This window comes from Desmodus rotundus, chromosome 5 (genome assembly GCF_022682495.2).
Source record: "Desmodus rotundus isolate HL8 chromosome 5, HLdesRot8A.1, whole genome shotgun sequence".
Lineage (NCBI taxonomy): Eukaryota > Metazoa > Chordata > Mammalia > Chiroptera > Phyllostomidae > Desmodus > Desmodus rotundus.
In genome coordinates, this window is record NC_071391.1 from 70,943,964 (window position 1) to 70,959,595 (window position 15,632).

The following is a 15,632-nucleotide window of genomic DNA, read 5'->3' on the forward strand; positions in this document are numbered from 1 at the left end:
CTTTTCAGAAAAACAACACTGAAAAGTTTCACTGATCTAACCTTCTTTGTTTTCCCATGTAGGATTCAAAATTAAAAAAAAAAAGCCAGATGTAAGCTGAAACTGTTTGAATGGATCAAGAAGAAAATGGAAAAAAATTAAAATCACAGATAATTCCTAAACCTCATTTCAACCATCAGAATTCTCCCCGTTCAGACATTTAACAAAATGGCTAATGAGCTGTCAACAATTACTTTATTGAGTGTTGCAAGGTGCGCGGCATTGTACATAGCTTGGAAATGTCACACTGACCTGTCACACCCTCTCTAAAGGCTTCCTGAGTTTCCACGGTCCTGTGGTCTTTCTGCCCTGTGCTCCAGGGAGCGGGCTGCTGGTCAGTCCTTTTGGGGCAGCACTCACCATGGTGCGTCACACGTCTCAGCTGTACCGTGTGGTCCCCCCACTAGATCTCTGAACTCCAAAAGGATGGGGTCCATGTGTTTATCTCTGCAACCTTGATGTTCATATACTGGAGAGATGAAGGACTCAATGAATGATGAGCGGTTACTCTAGTTCCTTCTCCCAACTCCCTAGTCTGCGTTTAGCTGAAGTGTTAATGCCGAGTCAGAAGGCACAATGGAAAAGGAGTGTCTGCAAGTGTGGCTAGTCCACACCCTAGAAAGTCAGCTTCACAGTAAAAGAGTTGGCTGACTTCCCCGAGAGCCTGAGAACGTAACAGAGCCACAGAAAAATCTTCAAGCTAGAGATGGGGTTTATCAACCCGAACTCCCACCTCAAAACCCCAAGTCACTCACGGGCAGCAGACCAGCAGACCAGCAGTCCAGCCACCTGTTGGCTCCCTGTGCCAGTGAGCCAGAGGCACAGCCACCTGTGGTGGTCCAGGGCAGAGAGTCTCAGCTGCCTAAACTTAAGGATTTTTTTTTTTTGCTTTATTATCCCTTCTTATATTTCAAAAAAGGCCACACAAGAATAAATAAATAAGACAACAAGAAGCAGTGAACCAGAAGACATTTCCAAATGGCTCTCAAGAAGCAGTCTGGATGCCCTGCCCCTTGCATGGTGCCAAGGGGCTCAAGCTGCCACGGGGCCCTCTCCGGGCCTTTCGGGTTGCAGATATGTACAAGCGCTAACACAGAGTCCGTGGGAGGCACTACGCGTGATGTTGTGCGTGGATGGCTAGTAGTGTCATCACACAGACCAAGTCCCACGGATCACTCCGATGGATGGTGGAGCAAACTCTGCCTCGGTCCAGGCAGGCAGCTGACCGGAACCACACACACCACAGAGCTGACATCCCAGGTGTGATGGGACAAGTGCAAAAGATTTTGGCTCCTGCTATGCCATCAGGCAGCCGTGAGACTGAAGGCAAGCCCGCCTCCCCGTGTCTCGAGTTCCTCATCAAATGAAGGTTTGGCCAGACTGTCTCTCCGGGCACTTCTAAGATTCTCTGTCTTTAACCTGGCAGGATGCTCGACCCATCAGTGCCCTCACCCTTCCATGTACCTTTACACTGTTGAGATGGAGGAAAGCCCGACTAACTACAGAAGTTAGTGCTCACAGACAGAAGTGTTGGTGAAATACTGCTTAAGATTCTTAAGTGCAGTTCATAGCTCCCTGTCCTGGACCAGCGTGCCGTCAGACTCCCCAGCCTTGCATCACAACTGATCAGGATGCCAGCTCGCCGGCTGCTCTTCTACTTTGGGGCCAATTCAAGTCTTTTTCTGCAAAATGTACCTCTCACGACATTCATGTTTCTCATCCACCAACCCAAAGCAAACAGCTGATCCACCATTCTCTCCTGTTGTCTTACTGGGCCCCAAGTTTCTGCATCTGTCTTTCAGATGAATGGTGGCCTGCTACCCCCACCCCCACGCCCTTGCTTTTTAACCTCACGGTGGCTCTTTAGGACACTCAGAAAAATCCAGACCATTCTTTCTCAGCTGTGGAGGGTAAAACAAAGTTTGGGAGAGTCTGCCTGCTTTTCTTACCACTTTCAGTGCCAGGTTTTAAATGACAAATGTTTGATCAAAATACTGGGGATTAGCTCTCAAATCAAATTTGCATTAATGGGAGACTTATGTTTTCAGGTCTCCAACACACTATAAAAATAATTGCCTAAGAGATAATTCTTAAGTTTATACATATATAAACTTTCCAGATGGCTAGAATAGTTTTTGTTCTGTGGCTCCTTTCTATACATTTATACCAAAACAATCATTTAAGGACAGAACACAGAGAAGTTACCGTGTTGGGCATCTGCTCGATGGCTAAGAAAGACTGATCTAGTAAGTAGCAGAGTGTGAATTTTCATGTTAGCTTAACATGTAGGTCTTTGAGCTCAATCTTGTCAGCCAGAGATTTTATACATTTCAAGTGAATCCAGCTTGGCTAGGGACGTCCTGGGCCTTACAGCACCCACTCTGAGCTGGGCTCTCACCCTTGCTCCCTCTCGTTTATACCCAAGGAAACTGTACTACACTGTTCGAGGGGCAAACAATCTTTGTCCTGGCATTCAAAATGTGTTCTGCTGCATTTGGCATAAAATGCTTATCATTACACACAAGAAAAATGCAGCAAAACTCAACTTCAGAGACAAAAGTCCTAAATGTCCTTCGGAGCCATGGAAAGCTAAAGGATATGGCAGATTCCACACCCTAAGAAAGTTATTTCAACAGCGAAGCAAGTCTGAACCTCTCCAAGGTCAGCTGAGTCCAGGAGAAAGAGAAGCAAAAGATAAATTGGCCAAGAATATTTATATCGGTTTTTCCTTGAGTCTCAGAGAATAATAGGAGGAATAAGATTCTTTCTCATTGTCTCAAAAACCCTTTGGTTTAAAGCTGTCCTCTTCCTAAGTCTTCCCTTCTGTAATTTTTAATTATCACACCTGAACACCAGAGTATCTCAGGTGGTCATCCTGAGAACGTAGGTGGTAGCAGAGAACATAGCCAGTTTAGAAGTTTGCCCATTTCACATCAGATGACCTACACATAACCCTACCCTGAACATTTCTTCGGGGTCAAGTCTAAGGTGTACCATCTTCCTTTGCAAAAACATACAGATATCCCCAGGAAAGTCCAAAATAGAATGATAATTGATAGTGAGCAGAAACCCATTGTACAGACAAAGTATTCCAGCCTTCTCTATTTGAAAAAAAAAAAAAAATCAAATGTGACTGGTCACTATTAGTTTTTTGGGTTCTATAACTCCCCAGAACTGTCAAAAGTAACCTTGTAGCCAATTCGCTGGCAAACACTGAAAGCAACCTGAAACAGGCCACCCACTGTGCCAAAAGCAGTGTCAAAGAGCAGTGAGATGGTGCCACCAAGGCCCACCGCAATGTCCTTGCACACGACTGGAATGGCGCCCATGGTGTACACCGGGAAAGTGGCCACGTCCACAAGGACGCGGACCGGGATGCCCAGAATGCGGCAAACAACCTTCAGCAGACAACAAAGGATCCGGAGAAGGGCCCTGATGACTTTGACTATGACTCTGAGTACCTTCCAGGGAATGCTGGCCAACTCTTCCCCAATGGCCAAGAAGTACGACACAGTGGCTGAACCCAGGCGGTAAAGGCAGCTTTCTATGCCCTTAACCCCCTGCTTGGCGACATACCACAGGAAATACACAATGCTCTTCAGGATTCCCACTACAAGGTAACAAATTAATTGGAAAAGCTTGATGAATGGGGTAGCGATGAAGCCTATGAGTCTCCCCAAAAAGCTACTCCTCTCCTCAGGAGGTGGCAGCGCAGACCTCCCGCTCCTCACGCCGGAGCCGGAGCCGGAGGGAGGACCAGCGCTCTCCTTAGAGCGCACCGTTCGCTCTTCATCCTGGACCTGGTTAACCACTTCCAGGATTCTTTTCATTTTCTCTGTGTCCTGTTCCGCTTCGCCACAGTTGTTCTGGAACAACTGAGGGTTAAACGGAAGCAGTTTCTCGAGTTCCTTCACCATCACATCTTCTATGACATCACCGTCCCTGGTGTACTTGACAAAGCCCATGGCCCAGCCTCCTCCAGGGACAGCACAACAGGCTGCCAGCCACACAAACTCAGGGATGGTCACTTTGTTGTTGACTTTGCTGTCTGAGGGCACAGCACCGGTGATGATATAAAGGTCATCCCCACTGCCACACTGTGGGGTCAGGGCCCGGTCCATCAGGCTGTTGAGATTCATGTACCACCGCTCCTGGAAGGTCGGGGTCATCGGAGCTGCGTTTGTGAGAGTGAACATGGCTGTGTGGAAGTCAATGCCAAAGGAGAATGGGTACAGCTGTCCTCTCTGATAATCGGAATCCAGGTAATCTGCACTCAAAGCTTGCTTGCTTCCCAGGTTGCTCACAGTGGTGATGGCGTCAGCCTCATTCATCACCTCCTCAAGGTTGCTGTTGGGGTCATCGATCTGAAAGAAGAGAGGGTTCAGATGTACCAGTGCCCAGCAGAGAGGGTACCCTTGAATCATCCCGCCAAGACTCTAACAGAAGTCCCTGTTCCACTTCCTGCACTTGGGTTTGGAAGGGCTTGGCTTTCTGGGCACGCACACTTCATTCTGTCATCTCCCAGTCCTGGTTTTTGAAACCATCTTTGAACATGTCTCCTATTTCACACTCTGCATCCTCCAGGCCTGCTCTGCCGGAACACCCCATCACACACATACACCATCACGGCATCCGTTTTCAATCTGCTGTAGTTTAACGACTTTCATAGCTCTCCTTTGGAATATTTTTCCACGAGATTCAAACTGATTGCAAAAATGAAAAGAAGGGGAAAACAGATCTCAACAGGCCAACAAAACTACTCATCAGAACTACAATTCAGATGACCAGCCACCAACGTTGGCTGCAATTTAATGAACACACTCTTAATGAATGTTTATATACTTTGGGTTATATGAAAAAATCAATGCTAGTCAGAGCGTCTGAATCAAATAAGGGAAAACATACAGCTATTATCAGTTATCAGATACTTACCATGCTAAACTAAAATTCAGATTTGACCAATGGCTGTTTGAACTTACTCTCCTCGTGACATTTGCTATTATCGACAATTGCTTTTCTGTCTAGGTCAGTCTACATATGTCCCAATAACATACCACCCTGTATGTGTGTGTGTAGATAATCTGGGTTCTGCTTTTTCTCTTGTTTTAAATTGGCAGTATAATGCATTCCTTCACTTTACCAATCTGAAAGGACAAAAGGAGAGAGCTCAGCGCTGACCTGGAACTCTGTTTTCACCTTTCAAACTAAAGTGTCAATTCCTTGACACCTGGGACCCTGTGTATTTCCCGCAGGGCCCAGCCACAGACTGACACACTGTAGAATCTCAAGTACTCGCTCACGTTATGCCCTGAAGTCGTCATCAAGGCAGACAGGCATATGGGCGGGAACCTGAATGGACTCACATCTTCGAAAACAAGGAGAGTTAAGTAAGTGATGTTGTATCTGTTGATGAAATATCTGAAAGCCGTTAAAAAGTGCTGCACAGTAGTTATTAAGAGTTTGTAATGGTGGGGATATGTGTGCTATAATGTTGAAAGGAAAAGGCAGGATATAAAATTAAATAAAAACAATTTTTAAAGTCTAAAAATAGTCAAGAAAAACTTTGGAAGGAAACAGAGAAACTGTCTGCAATGGTTGTGTGACTGACTCCTGGGGATGCTAGTGATTTTTTCCTCTGTTGTTTTTCTCCCTACACCTCTCCTACTGACATCAACCCACATATTATTTATATTATGTGTTACTTTCAAAAGGAAACAAACAAAAAACAAATCAAAAAAATTCTTAATAACCAATTTCCTAGAGTTAGTGCTACCTACTAAACCCAAGGAAGTCAAAGCCAGGTGAATTTGTCCTACCTTCTGTCGGGAGGGAAGCCAACTGCGTTTCTTTACCACTGCCAGGGCAAGTGTGGGCAAGCTCATGGGAGTCACATGCAGGGACAGCAGGAGCAAGGGATAAGCAAACTGATGTGAAAGCAGGATTAACTACTGAGGTCTAAGGGATTACCCCACAGCCTCACCCTTCAAGGCTGCTCCATCCCTTCCCCCAGTCTTAGAATCAGCAATGATCCTAGATGTTCTCCACTCCCACCAGATCCCCAGAGGACAGAGATAAGCAGCTCATTCATTTTGTAAAGCTTCTGCTGCTGCTCTCCTATGGCTGAAAGATATACCACATGGAAATATCAGCCTCATTCCTGAATCATGAGCTCAAGATATGGCAGAGCCAAGATAGTGGAGCGCTGGGTGTGAGGTCAACGATTTCAAGGTGCGTGTGTTTCCACGGTTCCTAGGCATTCTGTCTGCATTTAGCGTACAACTTCTGGATTCCCTCTAGGGAAAGTCTGGTGCTGGTCTTTGATCTGGCAGCCCTGTGACAAGCATAGGCAGCATGCTGGTGTGTTTTCAGCCCAGGGGCCACCAGGGATGAAACAGTGACTGCAGGGATAGATGGCAGGCCTGGAACATGGGCAGAGAAGAGACTCTTGGATGAGGAAGGAGAAGGAGCAAAAGAGAGAGAAGCAAAAGGGGAGGGATAAAAGAAGAAAAGGGGAAGGATAAAAGGGGGAAGGAAAGGAGATAAGTGGGTGAGAGAAAGAAAGAGACAGAGTGAGAGAAAGGCAGTTGTGTATATGTGTGTGAAAAAGATAATATTCTTTTAGGCTGAAACCAAGCCTGTGGGTTGATTTCATCCTAAGGTTTAGAACATGGTCTCTCAGCTGCCAAGGTCAGAGGGGACTTAGCTGGTTGCTTCTGCATCCTCTCAGGCCAGTTAGGTTCACAGGGTTTCAAATTTCTGCTATGACTGAACACCTGGCAACCAGGTTAAACCTTTTCTGCCCACACTTCGTAGGTCTGAGGGAAACGGGCCAGGATGGCACCGAGGTTGCTGGGAAGGCCGGGGCCTGCTTCTACAATGGGCTCCGTGCATCTCCCCGCCCTGGGCCTCCCTGGGCAAAGGAGTAACTACATTATGTGCTGTGGATACACAGGCAGAAGAGAACACGTCTTCCCTTCCTTTGTTCTTGCTTTTGCAGAACCCCGTGTCCATGGTCACTATAGTCTTAGGATCTCCAAATTTGGCTCTGTGGGTTGATGACGAGACAGAATATAATGCTGGAAATCAGGACAGAATGCCTGCATACTGTACCTACATAGTGATGGGGTGCGGGGGTCAGGGACTAATATGGTTTAATACTAAATAATTGTTTTCAATGTAACACTATATGGAGAGTATTTTTTACCTTATTTTATAGTTGGGGAAACTATGACGCAGAAAGATGATGTAACTTTTCAAAATCACCCAATAATTAGCAGGAACAGGATTTGAACTTAGAACAGTCTTTTTATTCCTAAAGCATATATCCTTTATTACTAAGCCATACTTTCCCTGATCTTAATGGACACTGTTACAGCAGTTTTCTCTATCACAGAGTAGGGAAAAAAAAGGCTGCACTCTCTGTCCTCTCCTTTTCTGTGTGAGTCATGGAATAAATGAAGTTCCTCACGGTTGCAGGGAGAGAAGCTGATATCTGAGCCCCAGGTACTGCAACCCCACGCTGAAGAGAGAGTGGAAAGGAGACGGTAAAAGGCTGCCTCCACGACTCCTCTTTGCCTTTGCCCAGGCACACGGCAGCCAAGCCACTAGCTCTACTGTCCAACACTGTGGCAGCACAGGCAGAGGGCAGCTGGCCAGGGCAGTGCCCAGACTACTGTTACCCTTAGAAACCAGTTAGTTGTCGGGCCCACATGTTCCCATTAGCACCTCACTTGGCTACTCCCCTTTCCCCTCTACACCAGCAGGGATAGCAGAGAACAGCCAGCACAGGAAAAGTTCTTGGACAAAAACTGTAAAATCAGTCCCCTCACCACAACCTACTCCACTCCCACTCCACGGAATGGCGTAAAACAGTTAGGAAGGGGACTGTATACAGCCGCGGTCACCTTAAGACTTTCTAATGTGCTCCTTAAGACTTCAATGAACAAAGACTCATTCGTGTTACTTCCTGTAAGGATGGTTCACTGGAAGGACAGATACAAAGGCACAGAAGCCAAGAGAAGCTGAACCAATAGGCTCTTGAAGACCCAAATTGTGGTGTAGCTTGGCATTGCTAGAGCCAAAGTGGCTTCCAGGCAGCTCTAGGGAATTTTGGCACCAAGAGTCTGTGGTTGAGACGAAATCGACATCACTGATTGCCATCATTCAGCCACATTTGACCCGTTGGACTTTGTCTCTCTCTCCATCTTGGCTTCTTCACCTACTTCTTTCTGCATAGCTCTTTTCTACTTCATGGCTTCTGCTGACTTACAGTCTCTGTTTCATCATCACCTGAGCTTGAACATGGTGCCTCCTGGACTCCCTCGCCACAGACCATATGATTAACCTGCAGTTTTAGTTACTTCTGTTACTTAATTTCCTACTTCAAATGTTCAAGAGACAGAATCTGATGCACCCAGCTCAACTGTTCATACAGGCCGTGTCAAGAGCGGCCTGTGGGACAGCTATCCCGGAGTTGCAGGCTCACCCGTTTGATGAGCTGTGGCTGGGTGCTGGGAGCACACTCCGGCGGTCCACGCAGGGGTTCCCCACAGTCGGAGGCCATGAAGTGCCAGGCGTTCTACGTTTGGCTTGTCTAGTCATAACCTTAGTTCAATACACTAAATCGGTGTGAGTAACTCTAGACAAAATTAAAAGAAGAAATGAAAACTAAATTTCCCAAGGTTGATCTAATCCAGTATTACTCTCAGACAAAAATAACAAAGGATATCTTATAAGATGACACGTTGATCCTCCAAAAACCCTTTATTCTCTTCTTTGAGGATCCGATTAGAGATACATCAAAACCTCTCTTTCTATCCCTTTTTTTTTCATATTTTACATCTCATTAACTCTCTATATTGTATCCTAGATGACTTCCTCAGATACATCTTCCAATTCACTAGCTCTCTCTTTAGCTGTGTCTAGTCTACTAGTTTTGTTGAGATTTTTCTCTATTTTTCACCTTAATGACTCTTTTTCTTTTCTAGCATTTATACTTGGTTTTATTTTAAATTCTCCTTATTTTTTCTTGTGAAATCCGTTTTTATCTTTCAATAATTTAGACAGGCTTATCTTAAAGTTTCTTTAAAATTTCTCTATTTTATTTGGTTTTTCAGTTTATTTTAATTGCTTTGTTTCATTTTATTTGTTCATTTCAAGGTGGTGGGTATATTAAATGTTTTTCAATTTTTGTTGGTGAGCTTGTCTTCCTAAAGAGATCTGTGCTGTTTTGTTGAAAAAAACAAACAAATTTAATAGGATTACCTTTGCCATTGCCTCTACCAGGGCCCTGAAGAGTTCGATAATTCTGAACTACTATCTGAGTTACTTTCCAGCTCAGGGTTTCCACAAGCAGAAATCAGGGCAAACTTGGACCCACATAAAGGACAGATGATGGCTCTAGACTTGCTTCTGGGCACCTGACGTGGGTGAGCAGCTACTTCCTTCAACAACTTGCAGATAATGTTCTGTTGGTTCACCAGGCCTGCGGCAATTTGCCAGCTTTCAGCTTTACTGGAGGAGCCGAGTTCAAGTTGCACATCCTGAATAGGGTGTGTGACCTTGACTCCTGTCCCCGCCCAGGCGACAAGCCCTAGCATCCTGTGGCTTCCCACTCGTAGCTTTGGCCATTGGCTTCTCATGTGTTTCTGGCACCTGAAAATGTCTTACTTTGTTGCTGAAATATGAATTTAAGTAAATAAACATGTATTTTTAGTTTTTTAAACATCATACTTCGGTCTGAGTGCCATGGGAGGAGAGAGATTCCACATCCGCCCAGGCATTTTGTTTCCCCCACTGTCTCGGGTTTAAAAAGTTTTTTCTAAAGTATGCCTTCTGTCCTTTCATAACTCACTATAGATTTACTTTGCTTAAATCTCTCCTTTTTTTTTTCCTATTTAGACCGCATCCTGGTAAGTGTTTGGTATAAGCAGAACAGTATTTTTCAACACCTTTACTGATGGTGTCAAGAACTTCAGAGACTAAAAGTTTCTCACTAAAAATAGGACACAGGGACTCCCCACCCATTCCTAAATTCCATCAACCAGCTTACAAACAACCTGATTCTGTTCGTTTTTGTTTGTAGTTACCAATTTCTTTGCATTATTGATAATTTTTTGTCTGTTCATTCATAGGTATTTCTGTCTTCCTGAAATTTATTTCCATTGATTTTATTTCTACAACTTTGGATTCATTCAAAAAATTAGTTAATACATGATGAAGTCACATCACCATATCAATTATAAACCATATCAATTCCCAAGGCCTCATAACAATCTCTTAACTGACCTCCACGGACAGAAACGCCTGCTAGGGTTCCTGCTCTGTGCCTGGACGCCAGTTCCTAACCTATGACAAAACCTTCTTCTGACCTCAAGGTGACTAATGTTTTATTATCATTTGCTAAAAAATCACCTGAAAATCTACATCATATCACTATGACAGCTTCCCATCATCACCACGCCTATTGAACTCTACAACCCGGTTGTCTTGGTAGGCTCCCACCTTCTGAAGGAACGTCAAAGTGTGTGTGCAGCTAAATCACCTAATTCACGTACAGGAAACTGTATTAAAGTAGTACAAGCAGTTGATTTTAAAAATCTAACATATTCTTTGGTACAGTGTCGTGTAAAGGGCAGATGTATTTTTCCATCCTCTCTGCAGACACAGTGTCGTGATCTGCTTATTGCAATTACAGTAAATTACTCACAACACTGCTCCCTAAAGACAAAAATTCACCTGTGATGTAAGAGGTGATTTTAGATTACAGTTTCTGGGCTACACTTGCCCTTTTGTATGCACCATTAATCTTACTGTTTGGTTTCCCAGCAGAATCTCTGAAGTAGGGGCAGGTACAAAGATCTCTCTGTGTAATCCTCCTCCCTGCTGACCTAGTCCCCACGGGCTGCCAGGGTAATTTGATATTGTTCTTGTGTTTAATGGAAACTTTTTTTCTAATCACAACATGTTAAGTAGGTTTTAGAAGAATGAGCTCCCCCCTCTCCCAGCATCCTGCTCCATAAATAATCTTATAATAAATTCCTTTCAAATTTAGTACCAAGAAAAAAATAGTTTCTCTCAACGAGCTGGTCTGTTTCCTTCTACCAGACATGAAAAGCTACTTAAACCCATGGGATTTCTTTTTTGCTTTGGAATTAAATGAAAGGAGACTTTCAGTTTTCCTGCTAATATGCATGTAAAAAAAATTAGACCGGTAGAAAATTGAAAAGCAGTACTGGAGAGAAAATATGCAGCCATTCAACAGTATTTATTAATTTACAATATTTATAAGCATATATTTGTGTGACTGGAGCTGTGGGAGGAAGTGTCAGGACTGGTTGTAATAAGAACAACAATGACAAACATTTACTGAGCACCTTGTGCTGGGCACTATTCCGAGAACTTTACACGGGTTAAATCAGTCAGTGGCTGTGCTAAGTGTTGACTCATTTAAACTCACAAAACTAGGTCCCACTGTTACTACCACCTGTTGACAGGTGAAGAAACTGAGTCATATCAAGATTAAGTAACTTGCTCAAGGTCACACAGTGAGTGAGTACTGGCATCAGGGTATGAACTCAGGAATCCGGTCCCACAGCTGGGGTTTTTATATGCTTTATATGCCTCAAAATAGGCCGTCACCTCACGAAACTCACCATCTACTTAGGAAAACAAGACATAGATGCATATGAAGTCACCCTGGAAATCAAGAAAAAACAGCAGTGTAATGCAGCTTATGTTAAGTGCCAAATATTCAACAGTATAAAGAGAAAGGAACACTCACATTTCCGAGGAAGGAAGGGCACAGTGAGAGCAGTCAAGGAAGAGCTTCTTGGAGAAAACAAAAGCTGAGGTGGGATTAAAAGGATGTGCAAGACTTTGATAAATTTAGAGAAATAAAAAGGTCAGTAAGGCTTAACAAGACTTCTGCACAAAGGCTTGGGGGCAGAGACGAGTAACCTGTGAAAACAGGGCTCTGAGTGAGGAAAAGTGAGTAGTTTAACTGGAAAGGAGAGCAGGGGACAAGATTATAGGTGACCTGACACACAGGTAACTAATTGCAGAACAGTTCTAACTGCCACTTATAGAGTACTTTCTGCGTTCTAGGCACCAGGGTAAGAGCTTTACCTCAGGTATCTTCTCTAATCCTAACAGGATCTCTGTTACGTGCCTTCACAGGAGGGAAAATCGAGGCTCAGACACTGAGAAACCTGCCCGGTGTCACACTGTCAGTGAGGGGGGCTGAGGTCACACACCCACTTGGTGTGATCTCGGCAGCTGTATCGCACTGTCGCTCTGCTGGGCCGAGGAGCACTTTCAGCGCTGTGCTGCCGAGTTTGCCCTTTACCTGGACACAGTGGGAACCCCCTGATGTGTCTAAGGACCAGGGTATCCCTAGGAATGTGAAGTTCCAGGGAGACACGCCCGCTGCACTGGGCAGGAAAGCCTGCACCACAGAGGCAGAGGAGGGAATGGAAAGGGAAGGACATGTGCAAGACTCCGGAAGGAAGCAGCTCATCTGGGAGGGTCCGTGGAAACTAAAAGATGACAGCAAGGGCCCGAGCTGAGGTCACGAGGAAATGAGGGACCGTGGAGGAAAAAGTAAACAGGCTGACCTTTAAATGAAACTAAACTGACCGGCAAAAATATTTTAGAGCAGCAGGACATTCAGAGCTGGAGCCTAGGAGCAGAAGCAAGGTGGGAACAACAGATAAGGAGTTAGCCACGGAGGCGGTGAACAGCAAAGGCTCGACCTGCTCACACCCGCTCGGTGGCCCAGGCACGTGGCGGGAGACTCACAGGAAGGTTCACGCTGCAGTGCATGCAGCCCTGTGGTACCAAGAACAATGGAAGTACACAAATGAATGTTTCTATTTTAATTGCTGTAGATTTATGTTTAATGTGGCCTAGGAAAATAGGACCAGCATTTCACACACGTTTTCCTGGATATTATTATTTAGGACAATACTAAATTGGTTTTCCACAGAGTTGATGCAAAATCAGTGTAAAGGCCAATTTCAGGTATTCAGAAGTAAAGGTAGTACTCAGATACAGCAAAAATTACAAAGCAGGTTTGCAAATGACTATAAACAGCACCGCTGTAGCCCACTTACCCATCACCTAGGCCGACCAGGTGGGCACCGTGATCACCTCACACATAGGAAAATTAAAACTCAGATCAGTGACATGTACAAGGTCACCCGATATGTGTCAGAGCCAAAGCTCATGCCCAGCTTCTTAGGCTCCAAAGCTGCTGGCCACATGCCCTCAGCACCCCACAGCTCTGGATGAGAGAGCCTCAGGGCAGCCCCTCTGGAGGACGAAGAGAAGCTGCAAGACACAGATGGAGCCCTAGGAGAATCAACTGTCTCGTGTCACATCAAAAGGAGGACAAAGCTTTGTTCAGGGAAGGATCAACAGTGTGGCACCCGCCTCAGAGAGGAAAGGGAAGATGGACACAAAAACCAAGGCTTTCGTGATTAGACTTCCAAAGGCAATTTCCACAGAGGGCTCCGGAAGGAGGACAGGGGGCGGCAGTGCCTGGACATGGGCAGGAGGAGGCCGCAGAAACAGAGTTCGTCTTTAGGTGAAGGCGGGAGATGAGCAGGACCTTAGCTTGAGGAGCAGGATTTACAGGGATAAGCAAAGACTGTCTTGCAGCCCCCACCCCCCAACACACAGAGCCCAAGGAAGAGGGGGCATTGGGAGGGGGCATTACTTAGGTCTCCGTATAAGGGAGCATCTTGGGGCTCGGGACCACCTTGGGGGGGATGATAAGGTATCCGCCAAGAGGAGCAGTGAGCCACTGAGCAGAGCCCCAGTCCCTGAGGGTTTCTGCGCTGTGAGATCCCCGTGGACCTCAGGGACCGCAGTCACCTGGTGCAGATCTACCACAGGGAAATTTGTCACTGAGGAGGGGGGAGGAGCTGCTTGTTGAAAGTGGCGTTGATCTGCAGGAGAGCACAAACGTGAAGCTTCAGCACTTGTCAGCCCTACCCTGCTCCCCTCACACTCTCTCTCTACTCCCTCCTCCGCTTCCTCTTCTGTCCTCCTCCCTCTCACTCTCTCCTGAACTCCTCCATGGACGGAATCACACTAACTGCACACACTTTCTGTAAAACAGATCAGAGACGTGGCAGGTGCAGGGGAGTCCCCTTAATTCCCTCGCCAGCACCAAGCCTGCACAAGAGTTTTGATGTGACAAAGAACCCCACAGGGCCAGGAGAGTAGGAATGCAGCAGGGGCCCAGCTAAGACCCCAAGGCCAGGCAGAGGGCTGCACCACGGAGCAAGGGAGTGGGGGCAGCCCTGAGCATGGGCGGAGGGTCACAGGACGTCTCAGAACACAAAGAAGCTCCTGTAACTCCCTCTTCCTATAAAGGACACATGGACAAAACCAAGGGGGAGGGTGGAGGTGGGGGAGGGAGGTGGGTTCACCTGGGGTGGGGTGGAGGGATGGGGAGAAAAGGCATACAACTGTAATTGAATAACAATAAAAATTAAAAAAAAAAAAAGAACACAAAGAAGCACAAGGAGGCTTTGCAGCGGGCTGGGGTGACTGGGTGGGGAGGATGGGAACAAGGAGCAGCTTATAGTTAGTTACTAAGATTAGACTTAAAGAGCAGTCACCGTGGACCCAACAAGGGGCTTAAAAGTCAAAAAGAAAGTTATCAAAGAGAGGAATCTGTGTGCCAGAGGGCTGCGTTCCTGTGAGTTTGCTCCTTCTATCTACAGACTGTGAGCCCTCAAGCACTGGGACCGCCTCTTGCACAATACTTTCGTCTGCAAAAGTAATGACAACGAAGGCCCTGCCTATGGCAGGTCTTGGTAGGCCTTTGCTGACCACTATGCTATGACCGCAGCAGTGGCAATGGGGAGGGCATCATCAGCACAGGAGTGACACTGGAGCATGAGGAGGAGAGTCACCCTGGCATGAGAGAACCTCTTCTGAGAAGGCCGGAGAGGAGGGTGCATGGGGACCTGGTGGTCTGAGTTCTCACAAGGAAGTGGTGGTCAGCTTGTCTGCCATAAGCGGGGACATAGTGGCCCAACTGTAGGGAGGACAGGGGTGGTCTGCAGGTGGCCTGAGGTCACTGTGCCAGGGAATTCTTGAGAGGAAAGAAGGCTGCTGGAAGGAAAGGAAGACTCTACAAAGGCCAAACAGGATTCACGGGGCACGCCAGCTCTGCCGAGACCCGGGCGGCAGTCTGGTACTTACCAGGGCCAGGTGCGGAGAACAAACTGGCCTACACACTCTCTGTGGTGGGAATGAAGTGTGGGGACCTTGTCACTGTGACCAACTGATGTGCCTGACCTTGGAGTCCAGGTGGGCGAGGGGCAAGGGTTGTTGCAGGTGGGAGCTAATGGCACTGCTGGTGTGAAGAGACTGTTAACTCAATACGCCAATGCTGCGGGTCCAATCTCTGGTCAGGGCACAGACAAGAAGCAACCAATGAATGTACTAAGTGGAACAACAAATTAATGTATCTCTCAAAAAAATAAAAAAATTATTTTAAAGACTGAGCAGGTGCAAGTACAGGGGAGGAGCAAGACAGGCTCAGGGGACGTGGGGAGTGGAGGCTGAAGAGAAGGAGC

The 15,632-nt window shown here is 46.2% G+C and overlaps 1 protein-coding gene across 1 annotated transcript in view; it reads right to left on the minus strand.

Annotated features, from left to right (window-relative positions):
* Nucleotides 1-217: 217 nt before the first annotated feature.
* The window catches only part of ENDOD1 (endonuclease domain containing 1), a 35,027-nt gene continuing 19,612 nt past the window's right edge, over nt 218-15,632 (minus strand). The window contains exon 2 of the mRNA XM_024574595.4: nt 218-4,403. Coding sequence (XP_024430363.2) covers nt 3,198-4,403 — 1,206 coding nt within the window. The 3' untranslated portion in view covers nt 218-3,197. The remainder of the gene's footprint in view (nt 4,404-15,632) is intronic.